At 30.4% G+C, this 14,844-nt stretch overlaps 1 protein-coding gene across 1 annotated transcript; it reads left to right on the forward strand.

Annotated features, from left to right (window-relative positions):
• The first annotated feature begins 10,472 nt into the window (after positions 1-10,472).
• On the forward strand, positions 10,473-14,366 carry LOC124934163 (YTH domain-containing protein ECT2-like). Its single transcript, XM_047474645.1, has 10 exons — positions 10,473-10,561; positions 10,653-10,718; positions 11,092-11,165; positions 11,238-11,364; positions 11,472-11,524; positions 12,105-12,536; positions 12,724-13,251; positions 13,341-13,553; positions 13,748-13,894; positions 13,983-14,366. The coding sequence occupies exons 2-10, from the start codon at positions 10,691-10,693 to the stop codon at positions 14,130-14,132; spliced, it is 1,752 nt and encodes a 583-aa protein (XP_047330601.1). The 5' UTR covers positions 10,473-10,561; positions 10,653-10,690; the 3' UTR covers positions 14,133-14,366.
• Positions 14,367-14,844: the final 478 nt, after the last annotated feature.

Here is a 14,844-nt window from a genome sequence, read left to right on the forward strand (position 1 = left end):
TTGAACAAGAACCGCTTGCACTTTTACACGCAAAAACATCGGATTAAGGGCTTTTTTTTGGGTTAGGTTGGGTTAAATTCAACTAAACTATAATTGATTTCAAATATATAGGCTACTTTGATTCATCTTCTTCATTCACCATTTTATTCTTTGTGTTAAACACAATTTATTACATAATTACAACTTGTTTTAGACAATATCTATTATAAGAGGAAAAATATTTGTATTGAAATTGGAAAAGTAAAAACATTATTTACATAAATAGTTTACATATATAAAACGAGGTTGTTCGTCCATTTCGTTTTGAGCGCGAAACGGTTGAGCTATATGAATCGGCACATACGGACACTCGTGCCGGTTGATATAGTCTTTAAACATTATTAAAATGGGCAATGGAACCGTTTAACCGTTATGTGGGCGGATCAACGGTTGACATGACTCGAATTTAAAAATAATAATATAGATACACTTTTAAATCGAAAGGTCACTTACTACACATTTCGTATTGAGCGCGAAACGGTTGGCCTCTATCAACGGACATGTGTCCGTTGGTGTATTGCGTTAACATTATTAAAATAGGTAATGTTAATCATTTAACCGTTACGATAAACAAAATGGGCAATGTGAATCATTTGACCGTTACGACAAACAAAATGGACAATGTGAATCATTTAACCGTTATGATAAACAAAGGTTCAAATGTTGGCATGACTCGAATTTAAAAATAATAATTTAAACTTTTTTAAACCGAAAGATCACTTACTACATTTTATAATACAAACTTTCGTCTAACAGTCCTACGATAAAACTTAAAATTTAAATTTAAATATTAAACACTAAATTTTAAGTAATTAATGACTTAAATACAAAGATAAAAAATTGAATTAACCAAATAAAAATATATAATATTTGAATTATTTTGATAACAAAAATACATCAAAACTATTATACTTTGTATTTTAATTTTTTATTTTAGCATTTTTTTACTTAAATTTGTAAAATATTGTAGCATAGTAATTCAAAATAAAACTAACATTTTAACCCACTAATATAGTCTAGTAATAAGAGACGACTTAAAAATCAAGAAGTCACGAGTTCGATTACATCTTGAAGCGGATGCATAACTATGGAGTGTCATGTTATATATTAAGGAAAATTTGACGAAATAACTCTGATAATAGAGTTATTTCCAAAATAAACATAGCTAGACTAATTTTTGCAAATAAAACATTTTGTCTATGGCAAAATACACTTATATCCCTCAAATAAAAATTCTCTTTTTCCCCTCTTTCCTTCTCTTCTTTCCCTTTCTCTCTTCCTTCCCCACTGCATTCCTCTCTTCTCTACGGCCACTAAGTCGCCACTAAGTCACCCCTCTCTTCCTTCATTCTTCGACTCCGAGCCCCCGACATCGAGACATCCAAGCAAACGCCGTCGAGGCATCCCCTTCTTCTGCCTCAACTGTAGCATCTCGTCGATGGGTAAGTTTATATTATTATAGCTATAATACTTCGCGTCTGTTTCGACATTGTTCATATTGATCATGTTATATTGTGTTTATTGTTAGCGCTTGATCATGTACTGTGTTTATTGTTAGCGCTTGTTAATCTACTGTGTTTATTGTTAGCCTAGCAAGCGAAAATGCATTTTTCGTAGGCGACAATTACATTTTTCGTCTGCGAAAAAATCAATTTAAAGCTTTGAAGACTAACTAGACTTATTTCATTATTTGCAAATTGGATTGATGAGAGTTTTAAACTTTGTAAATTTGAAGACCTTGATTTTAGTTAGATGTGAGGGATTCACAACTGATGGTCTTGCTGCCATTGCTTCCAATTGCAGGTATATGGTTCTATAAACTTGATTTGTTTCTCTTTTTGCTGTTTTGTATAAATTGTGATGTAATTGGTGTTTCAGATTTCTGAGAGAGTTAGAGAAATAGAGATGTGAAATATAATTGTTGTTTCAGATTTCTAAGAGAGTAAGAGAAAAAAATGTATCTTTGTATGTAAAATGTGAATAGATTTAGTTTGGAAACAGAGATGGTTTCATGGCTCCATTTTATTATAATCTTTGTTTTAGTTCGGAAAATATGGTTGTTTTAAATTTGATTAGTTCAATTGATTAAGTTATTTTTACATTAACCATTACATAAGTTAATTTGAAAACAACACCATTTCAAACCAAATTGTCCTAAGAAATATACATTTGATGGTTTATTAAACGATTTAGGGTTGGTTGCTCAATCAATAATTGCTCAAAGCACCTCAATCCATTTGGTTGTACAATTGTGCTAGAAATAAAACTCTCATGACGAAAAAAAGTAATCATAATCATGTAAGTTATAACAACCCAAAATGAGTAAAATTGTGTTTCTTTAGTAAATAGTTGTAACAAAAACTTTAACCAAAACACATACAAAATGTTTAAACACAACACAAACAGAAAAAAAGATCTAAAAGAGTGATCGCGCTTTAACTTATCAGAAAAATGGATTTCATCTCAAAGTCCTAAGCAAAGGAGAACAACTGATTTCCTAGCACTTCTTTTTGCATCTTTTAGCACCACCAGACTTTGATGGGGTCACAATCAGGTATATAAATAAACCCACAAAATAAATCAACGAAATCAAAGACTTATACTTAACCAACAATCATTGCAAGATTAGCCAATTGAAACAATGTTAAGAAAGTTAAATGGCCTCACAGACGAAAATGCATTTTTCGTAGGCGAAATTGCATTTTTGCTTACTGCGCTAACAATAAGCACAGTACATGATCAAGTGCTAACAATAAACTCAGTATAACATGATAAATATGAACAATATGAACAATGTCGAAGCAGACGTTGAAGTATTATAGCTATAACAATATAAACTTACCCATCGACGGGATGCTACAATCGAGGCAGAAGAAGGGGACGCCTCGACGGCGTTTGCTTGGACATCTCGACGTCGGGGGCTCGGAGTTCGGAGAATGAAGGAAAAGAGGGGTGGTTTAATGGCCGTAGAGAAGAGAGGAATGAAGGGGAAGGAAGAGAAAGGAGAAAGAGAGAATTTTTATTTGAGGGGTATAAGTGTCTTTTGCCATGGGCAAAATGTTATGTTTGCAAAAATTAGTATACCTATGTTAATTTTGGAAATAACCCTATTATCAGGGTTATTTCGTCAAATTTCCCTATTAAAAGGGTAATATGTATAATATTGTACATTTAACTAAGTTTTAAATTATCTCTTTATACACGATTTTGTTTGAAATTACTCTTTATACATTTACTTTTGTTTGAAATTTCTCCTTATACACATTTTTTTAAATAGTTAGGCTCTTTCAAGTAATACAAAATGAATAACTTAACTTCAAGTATGAACAATTTTTCTTCTATGGTCAAAATTTGAACTACTTGATAAATAATTTAAAATGATCAGTTGCCTAAAGTTCCAACTATGTTGTGTTTTTCAGATTTGGATTAGAGATTATTTTGACATAACTGCATTTTTGGTGTAAGTCTTGTCTAGTTGGCCGATACAAGCATATGACAATTTTTGTATTACGATATCATATTTTATAATTTATAATCTCTATCATATTATTTACATTTTAATTATATGACTATCACATATAGTTTTCTCTCCTTCAACATTAATATTCTTTATTGTTTAGAGATGATTTTGAGGGCAAAACACAAACACACAATTTATAAATATGGAGGTGATGAATGAGTAACCACATCATCATTGTCTTAGTTTATAACCTTGTTGTCTTAAAATGGAACAGAGAATATGCATTTTCGTTTGAAAATAGATTTGAATAAGTCATTTCAAGATGAATGTGAAAGTTATGCTCCCATTAAGACTTAGAAAAAAAATTAAAAAATGAATATACCACGTATAAGAGGAATTTGTACATATTTTCAACACAAATTAAAGTTTTATAACATTTTAAATAGTTTTAAATATTTGTGATGTAAATTCAAACAAAAATAAATGTATAAATAACAATTACAAACAAATAAGGAGCAATTAAAAAAAAGTATAATGAGCAATTTAAAACAAGATAAATAGATATTTCAAACTTATTATATAATTTGTTAGTATATTAAATTAAGTGACAAGTCATCTATATATATTCTGATGCTTAATTTCAAAGTGTTCGAATTGTCAGGTTTAGAGTTGTGGTTAATTTAGATATATATGTGAGAGTAAATGAATATTTGGGTCGGATTGTGGGTTGACTCGTCCATAAACTTAAAACGGTTAAAAATAAAATTAAAACTGTTATATGTATGTTTCAAATTTGCAACCTAACTAAACAAGTACAACATTTAACCAACTAGGCTAATAAGACTTTATATTTTAAATTTAACACCAAATTTGATGAACGCGAGACATTTTAACAATATAAGTTCAACTTTTTAACTAACTAATATATATAATAATAATAATGCTTAATTTCAAAATGTCTGAATTGTCGGGTCGAGAACTATGTTTAATTTGGATATATATGTGAGAGTAAACGGATACTTGAGTCGGATTGTAGACTTAAAACGGTTAAAAATAAAATTAAAAATGATAAATGAATGTTTCAAATTTGCAACCTAACAAAACAGGTACAACCCTTTAACAAACTAGGCTATAAGATTTTATATTTTAAATTTAATACCAAATTTGATGAATGCGGGACATTTTAACAATATAAGTTCATTTTTTTAACTGATTAATCTATATATATATTAATCTATATATATATATATAATGATGCTTAATTTCAAAGTGTTCGGATTGTCAGGTCGAGAGTTGTGGTTAATTTGGATATATATGTGAGAGTAAATTGATACTTGAGTCGGATTGTAGGTTGACCCACCTATAAACTTAAAACGGTTAAAAATAATATTAAAAATACTATATATATGTTTCATATTTGCAACATAACAAAATATGTACAACCATTTAACCAAGTGTGATTGAGATGTGATTTGTCGATGGATAATAGGCAGATATCAATTGAAATTGGTTAAAAATCTGAATCAAATATTTAATTTACCAAAGTGTGAGGTCACGATGCTAAATGTTAGAAAAATATGAATCAAATATTTGATTGACCAAAGTGAAGTGTAAAGTCACGAAATGAGAGGTTCATTCGGAAAAAAATATGTGAGAAGATAAGTTGTTTTACCAAAATGAATAAAATGTGGAATGAGAGTGTTTTATTTTTTTATTTTTTATTTTAATATATTATTCGTAATTTATTAAGAATTTTAAATTTTGAATACATAATATTATTATTTTTATTTTTATTAAATTTATTTATAATTTTATCTGTGTGCATCGCATGAGAATCTTCCTAGTTTTATTAAACATTCTCAACATTATTACTCAACTTTTATTATTTAGAAATAATAATATATTGCTTTAACCCTTGCCCTAATAATAATAAATAACAAAACAAAATCTTAATAAAAATAGCTCCATCTTCTTAACAAGACACAAAATCAACATCAAAATTATAACTTGGAATTAAAAACTTCTTATCAAAGTCACTATAATACATTTTTAAAGTATTTAACTAACGCTTAAATAATCATCTGCTCATCCTATAAACATTAAATTTTATCACTCAAATTTATAAATTTTAAATAATTATTTTGAATCAATATTGTAATCATAAATTCAAAATAATTAAAATCAAAATAAAATAAAATAAAATAATTATTTTGAATAATTATTAATTAATCCAAAATAAAAATCAAATCAAAATTAAATAATTATTTAGAATAATTATTATATTAATTAATCTCAAATTAACTAAAATAAAGGCAAAAAAAAATATAAAAAAATGAATAAAATGTTATTTTTATTTCAATCCCAAAATAATTATTTAGGTAACCTTAAATACAAAAATAAAAAAATAAAAAAATAAATTTTATATTTATTAATTAATTTGGTGTATTTTTACATATTAAAATAAAGACCAAAGGATGAAGGAAGAATCAAATTCAAACAAGTAATTAAAGCTTAAACTTAATTGTGGTATAGTACAACCAAAATAATGAAAAGGGTTGTAGTATGCCAGACAATTGAATGAGCATAGTCATCATCCAACATACGCTAGCCATAACGCACTTTCGCGTTTTAATAGAGCGACAAACAGAAAAGCTAATGCCTAGAAAAATGGACGCTCATTGCTAACAGAATGCGCGTCCGCAACTAGAGGTCGTCTTCTTCCTCACGTCGATCAGATAAGAACAACATCCTTCTTTGATTTTTCAAAGAATAGAACTCGCTCGTTTCTTGACTAATTTGGATGATTCACGTCTTAATAGAGCGACAAACAGAAAAGCTAATGCCTAGACAAATGGACGCTCATTGCTAACCGAATGCGCGTCCGCGACTAGAGGTCGTCTTCTTCCTCACGTTGATCGGATAAGAACAACATCCTTCTTTGATTTTTCAAAGAATAGAACTCGCTCGTTTCTTGACTAATTTGGATGATTCAATGACTAAAATGATCACCCTAGAATGAGCATTTTGCCTGTTAACCTAGGTCGAATTATGACCTAAATGGATATAAATTAGTCGAGCAAGACAAAAGACATAAATGGCTTTGTCTGAATTTGATCCACTTGATCGACAACCGACATTGACAACTTATAAATATGACCTCTCGACCAAGACAAATAGAAGAATTCAGTCCTAAATCATCAATCAAATTGTTGGGATACCATGAGATGAAGTATCCCTTAATGCAAGAACAATAACAACATCGTACAATTGCGAAAACAAAAGAAAGCAACTAAAGAATGCATACACAAGATTTATAGTGGTTCAGCCAAAATAGGTCATCCACTTTCGAAGCACTTGAGACTCTCAATTCTATTATCAAAAAAATTATAGGAGTATTATAATGATTCTCTCATAATGTAAGCTCACGAACAACTCATAAGGAAACAATGCTCTCAAGGCAAAGACTTGGTTTTCTAAAGTGCCTGACTACACCTTTAAATAAGCCTCAATTATGTCAATATCAATATCTTTTCCAAAACTCTCAACAAGACTTTCCAAAATATTCTTACCATATTTTCTAATTGTATTTCCATAACAAAATATTTAAGATACTTGTATTTCCTAATATCAAGATTATACACCAAAAGATATAGTTTTCTTTTGTTGAATATACTATTTTCTTGTACTAAGATTGTGTACCATGAATATACCATATTTGTAATATTGTAAATCCATTCTCAACACTCCACCTTGTTTTATAAGTTATCTCCCTCTTGTCTTCCATCATTTGCTTTGTCAACAAGCAAAGTCTTCATAGCTCCTAAATCCAGATACTGCCATTATATCAACAACATTATCACCTTCTTGATAAAACTTCTTTTTGCTCGATTATGCTCCTCTTGATGTACAACCCTGCATCGAATTTTAGCGTAAAAAATACTTCGACAAGAGTAAAACCACGGGACCCTTAGGCCGCTTAAATCATCCACTATATCACATATAATTGGTTATACAATATTTTTACAAATTAAGATTTATAATCCAATGGATTACATAAACCTTCAAAAACATCATCATCGTAATCAAAGATGGTACATACATATAAAATGTATCTTCACCAATGGTAGAAATACCTAAACATAGGTATTTAGGGAATGAAGAGAAAGTAGTTGAAGCAATATATATTTTCTTCTTAACACCTACCATCGTCTTGATTCTCCTCCTTCTATCTTTTTCCTTTTTAAAATTAGATATCTGTCAAAAACTGAGGACACCCAAAACAAACTTCCATCGTCTGCTTCCTTAAAATAAGATACTAATTGAAAGTCGAGAAGACCTAAGACGAACTTTTATCGTCTACTTTTTAAAATCAGATATCTATCGAAACCGAGGACACCTAAGATGAACATTCATCGTCTATTTCCTCAAATAAGATATTGATTGAAACCGAGAAAATCTAGGATGAACTTTCATCATTTACATTTTCAAAATCAGATATCTATCGAAAATCAAGGACACCTTAAATGAACATTCATCGTCTACTTCCTCAAAGTTAGGTACTGATCGAAAGTCGAGAAGACCCAAGACAAACTTTCATCATATACTTTTTCAAAATAAGATATCTGTCTAAAACTGAGGACACCCTAGACGAACATTCATCGTCTACTTTCTCAAAGTTAGATATTGATTGGAAGTTGAGAAGATCCAAGACAAACTTTTATCGTCTAAATAATTAGGCATTCAACGACATCTTTTTACTCAAGATCAAGATCTAGCAAAACATTTGCCACCCATCTTGTCTTGAACTTTGCACACTCAACAAACTTGAACTGCATATTTCTCTAATTGTCTTCAATTATTTTCACCATGCTTCATAGTTTCTCCGAAAGAAATCGCAAATGTCATTTCATTTAAATTGATCGAGCCTCTCATCTAACCCATTTTTCATGACTAAGAATCATATTAAAGGTCTCATTCATCTTCTCACATCAAATGACAATTCAATGATCTCATTTGCCTTCGAATTGATCGGGCCTCTCATCTAGCTCATTTTTCATGACTAAGAATCTCATTCAATGTCTCAATTTTTCTCAATAAGATAGCAAATCAATCATCTCATTAATCTTAACTATGATACACAATGCATGAACAATTAAGATAAAATAAAAGAAGTACCTAAATCATTACTTTTAAATTGATCAAGCCTCTCATCTAGCCTATTTTTCATGACTATGAATATCACTCAAGGTCTTATTCATCTTCTTACATTGAAAAATAATACAATGATTTCTTCTTGGTTTGTTTGAGAGTTGCGTAATGATGTCTCTACCTAAATTTATAAGTGTCTTCCATTAGTCTTCATCTTTTTGGTCTTTTATTCATATTGTGTGTTAACTAGTAATGTGACAATCCTTAATCACTACTTGTGTCATCATTGTGTGTGCTTCAAATTTGTCAAACTTCATATTTTGACTTAGCATAACATTATCTCCACATTCTTCTAGCTAAACTCTATACTCTTTGACATTCTCTGGAAATCTAATAAAGAAACTTTTCTTTGCCGTTGGATTCAACTTCCCTTACATTACTATGAGTTAAAGTTTTTGCACCAAAAACTTCTTTCTAATCTACTTGATCAACAACTGACATTGACAACTTATAAATAAAACCTCTCGACCAAAAAAAATAGAAGAATATAGTCCTAAATCATCAATCAAACACTAACTACATCCACCATTAAAATTTCTATGTAAGCTTTCCAATATTAGTTATAATTCATCCAAATTTTTTAGCAAGGGTCTAGGAGTGTTCTCCAACTCACTATAAACTTCCATTCACGTTGCAGTTCATGTCATGAATCGAAATTAAAGTTTTCAATTTGGATGTTCCTTAATATGGTTCAATTACTTAATTTCTCGATTTAAATTTGATCCTAAGAACTTTTCTCAAATCATTCTTACTTGAACTCAATGTCTCGCATTCACATGATATTGAAGTATTATTGTATTCGATATATTTTTAATGTCGTATTGTGTTTCGTGTTTTTCATACTAAAATTCAAGATTGTTTTGTATTTTTGATAGTTGTGGCGTCTTTTTAATCGATTTTTTTCTTAATTCAAATGACACTTCCAACTTTTTTAGGTAGTTTGTTACTTATATTTTTTAATTGTGTTGGTAATTATTCTTTAAATTTGTACTCATTCCATTCTTAATAACAAAGAGATGAAGAGTCAAATTTGAAATTGTTTTTTTATTTGTAAATAAAGAGTCATTATATTAACTAGGAAGATCCCCGTGCGATGCACACAGATAAAAATATATTGTTACAACGTCCCACGTTCATTAAATTTGTTGTTGAATTTAAAATATAAAGTGATATTAGTCTAGTTGGTTAAAAAGTTGTACTTATTTTTTTTTTGTTAGGTTGCAAATTCAAAACATACCTATATCATTTTTAATTTTATTTTTAACCATTTTAAGTTTAATCTGAACACTTTCAAAATTAAACATCGTTATAGATTTTTGTTATATTGTGTGTTATCATTTAATACAATTTTTAGCATCTCTCAAAATAGTTTGTAATGATTACACATGGTTATTAAAATTAAAGTGAGTTTGTTTTTAAAAAATTACTTAATTGTTAATATTTTTTATTTAGATTTTAATTTTTATAAATTTATCGTAGTTTAATATATATATATATATATTTTCTAATTTAAAATTTAATAAGAATGAAATATTTATAAAATAAATAAGAAAGAGTATCATTTTATATTTATTTACTATTATTATTATTATCATTATTTCAAAAGAAAATTATATTTATTTAAAATCTGAATTTTACAACTAATTCCAAAAAAACTAAAAAAGCCCACCACAGGATAAAGCCCATAAAATGAGTCCAATTGTGATTAGGGTTTCGAATTGTGAAGTAAAATGAAAAAACCAAAAATTACTACTAGTACAACTACCGCCATGAATTCCCGGTGTTGAACTGGTGCTATTTGAATCGCCGCTTTCATATTTCAGAAATTTCCTTCCCTCTCTCTCTCTCTACACAGTAATCTTTACACTCCTTTTCACAAAGCTCCCTTCTTTGGCGGCGGCTGTTTCATTCTCCATCTGAAATCTTCTTCCTGCTTGTGTTTCAGGCGTTTCTGAGTTCATCTTCGTCTTCAATCGATCTGTCATGGCCTCCGTGGCTCCTCCTGCTGATCGTATCCTTTACTGTTCATCTATTGTTCTTAGCTTGTTCTTTTATTTGTTTTTCATTTCTCTTATCGATTGTTCATGCAGTTCTTCAGACCCGCTTATTGTTTTGTTATGGGTGTGTAGATAGATCCGTCTTTTGCTTAAAAGTATTCGTCTTTAAGGGTTTTGTTAGGGTTTATGTTTATGTATCAGGAGGTTCTAACGAAAGAACAGTTTTTTACATTCGGATTTCAGATCGGTCGATTTCATGCATTGTAATGTTAATTAATTGCTAGACTACATAGTGTTATATGGTTTGTTAAGTGGTTATATGGGTTTTGATATCATTTTATTTGTATCTGGATCTATGGGTTTTTGGCTACCTTTACTTGTGCATAGAAGCTGCAGAGTATATGCAGAAGTTGAACCTGAACCCTGAAGCAAAAACAGAAGTTGCAGACAAGGGGAAGAAGGTAAAATTTCTTTTGCTTATGGGATGGTTAACTATTTCAGATTTATCTGACCTTATATTTCATGGGTTTCAGTACAATTCTGGTGTTCTGGCAAATGGCTTGAACAAGCCTTATGAACGATCTGTTACTCCATTACTCCATGATTACGTTGATCCTAACATGTTATACCTTCCTAATGCTTACCCATACTATTATGGAGGTAGTTAAATGTTTCAATTACGAATAACAACATATATATTTTTGGTTAGGTACTGCTGTCTCTTTTTTGTAGATTAATATTATTGTTCATTTGTTATCATGTTTCAGGTAATGAGTGGGATTACAGGTTCCCCAACAAAGATGGATTCGAGATGCCTCATGTAAGTTACAGTTGTTTAGCATTTCTTTCAAAGAATCTGAATATGGTCTGCATTTTAAATAGCAGAATTATCTCATCAGATGACCTTGGTATTGTATATACAAACAACATAAAATTGTGAATCTGGTTTGGTGATTGATTTAGATATGTGTAAATGCATGAGTTGTATTTGTGTACTATTGGTTCAGATTTTATGATACATGTGATTACAGACAATAATTGTTTGAAATGTATATTTTAGGTTCAAGAGTGCCAAGGCATCTTATCTTTTACAATATATTGAAAGTTTACTTTAGTGTCGATATCTTTTGTTATTATTGGAATTGAACCTGTAATTTCAAGTTTGAGTTAGGTTTCCATTCTCTATTTGTGGATTAGGACAAGTATAAATATTGTCATTGACTTAGTGCTTGCATTATACTCTGATTTTATAATTTAAATGCTGCTTAATGTTTTTCATCATTGGATGGGTATACATTGTTCAAAGGTATTTGTTTAATCTTATATCTGATTCATGTGCTAAGCCAAATTAAGTACTTTTTAGCTTCTGTCAATAATTACTGATTATCTTTCTTCTACAGGGTGCTTATAATAATTTGTACTCACAAGGATATGGTTATGCGCCATATGGTGCATATCCACCACCTGGTTCTCCTGTTCCCAACATATCCCATGAATCTCAGTTGTATTACCAATACCTTTCTGCTGCTTATCAGCAATCTTTAACACCAAGTAATGGTTCAAATGCTCCCCATCAAGCAAAATCACTCCAATCTGGAGTGTCCACTTCAAAAGTTGCTGACCAAATGCCAGTGACTGTTGATACTGCCAAAGTGCCGAATGCTGGAGGCAATTTGATAAATATGCCCAAGCCCATTAGACCAAATCACCATAAGTCAACATGGCTAAATGCATCTACACTTACTGATGTCAAGTCAAAGTATGCACCAGGTTCTCATGGCAATAATTTTTCAAATGGAAGAAACCAGAGTCTCCATCCTTTCTCACACAATGTAAGAACCAGAATCCTATTCATTCTGCCACATTGAGTGAATATCACATTCTATCATGTTAATCAGATGCACTTTCTGTTTGACTATTGTTATGGTGTTTTCTTATTGTTCAACACTTTTACTTTATAAACATATTCCTCCAGTTTGTTCTAATCATTTGTTGTGTTTATTATTAAATGAAATGCAGCAACCTAGACAAACTCTTGGAATGAACCAAGCTGGACTCATGGACAGAATGTATCCAAACAGCAGGATATACAATCAATATGCAAACTTTTTTAGGAATGGTGGATATGGTCTATCAAATTATGATCGAAAAATTAATGGACGTGGATGGATGGGCATCGATAGCAGGTGGAAGCCTAAGGGTCGTGATAATGGCTGCTTTAGTAATGCGACTGCATATGATGGATTAAATGAATTGAATCGAGGACCTAGAACAAAGCCATTCAAGAATCAGATGGAGCTTGAACAAAATAATGAGGAAAAATTATCTGCTATATTGGATTTGGATCAATATAACAAAGAGGATTTCCCTGAAGTTTACAAAAATGCTAAGTTCTTTATCATTAAGTCCTATAGTGAGGATGATGTGCACAAGAGTGTCAAATATGGAGTGTGGGCAAGCACACCGAATGGAAATAAAAAGCTCGATGCTGCTTACAGAGAAGCTCAAGAGGTGGCTGGAGGTTGCCCTGTGTTTCTACTTTTTTCTGTGAGTATAAATATTGAAGTTTATTATGAAATAGGCTTATAATAGTTGCTGCTTATTTGTCATGCTTATTTTTCTCATAATGGATACAGGTAAATGCAAGTGGGCAGTTTGTTGGAGTTGCAGAGATGACCAACACTGTTGACTTTGATAACAGTGTTGAATATTGGCAACAAGACAAATGGACTGGCTGCTTCACAGTCAAATGGTCGATCGTGAAGGACACACCAAATAGCCTATTCAAGCATATTATTCTTGCAAACAATGAGAACAAGCCTGTTACTAATAGTAGAGACACTCAAGAGGTATATTGAGACTTGTTTCAAGGGTTATTTGATATAATCTAAATAATTCTTTATTCTAGTAACAATCAATTTACTATTAAAATCAGCAACTAAAATATCCTTACTTTATCTTTTGTAACATTTTAAAAAATTTAATGCAAAAGATGTGTTAGTCAAGTTTGCGCTACATTCTTGATGTTTTATTGTCTCTACAGGTTAAACTGGAACAAGGGATTGAAATGCTGAAGATCTTCAAGAGCCACTCAAGCAAGACATGCATCCTGGATGATTTTGGATTTTATGAGGCCCGTCAAAAAGTTATACTAGAGAAAAAAGCTAAACAACAGCAGTATAACAAGAGGGTAAGTTTATCACATCATTGCGATTTTTATACTTTGTTACTCTCCTATTTTCCCTTCTTTTTACATAGTTTGCATTCGTCTTCAACAGATTGTTGATGATAAAGAGTCACCTTTGGCGGTTCCTTCAGTTCTGGTTGAAGATAGTTCTGTTGTATCAACTAATGTTGCTACTGCTGCAGAGGCTGTTATTGAGGAGATTGTGAAGACCCAATCAATTGCTGTAGAATCCCATGAATGAATAGTAAGGTGGGTCTAGATTGGTTGATTTTTTATTTATTTTTATTTCTATCTTTCTTTATGATAAGTTTTGTGAGTTGCTGACTACCTTTGGCAAAGTTTTGCTGGTTAACAAATTTTAGCATACTGAAGCATATCTGACTTCTTTGTCCAACAACTTATGTGTGGCTTTCTTTCCTTAATCCATCATATTACCATTTTCAAATATATATAAGTTATTTTTGTTTGCGCTTAATATATTTTTGAGTAATTGTGTTTGTGTTTCCATTTCATCCATGCTGTGTAATTTGTGTTCATGGATGTGTGGAAATGGTTTAATCTGTAAATCTATGCATTGTTTTGTTTGTGGCTTAGGGCATTCTAATGGTTTGTCTTCATGAACCCTACTGATTGTAACTTGTTGCTTTGAATCTGTGATTTTTAATCTTGAAACTTTGTATTGAAGTAATTAATCTTTTGTGTTTCTCTTTTTAAGGGATAAATCTCTGTTTTTAGATTAGCTTGGTATTTTTCTTTTTATTTATTTATGTTTTTTTCAAGTTTTTTTTTCTTTTCTAATAATAAATGTGTTTATTAACTTAAAGTTCTCTTTTAATATTTATAATTTCATTTCTTTGACAAAATCTTTAAAATTGTTTTATTGTAAATTATTATTGTTTTTTCAATTAGTAATTTAACTAATTGTTTTGCTGAATAATTTTACTTAAAAATAT

This window comes from Impatiens glandulifera, chromosome 4 (genome assembly GCF_907164915.1).
Source record: "Impatiens glandulifera chromosome 4, dImpGla2.1, whole genome shotgun sequence".
Classification (NCBI taxonomy): Eukaryota; Viridiplantae; Streptophyta; class Magnoliopsida; order Ericales; family Balsaminaceae; genus Impatiens; species Impatiens glandulifera.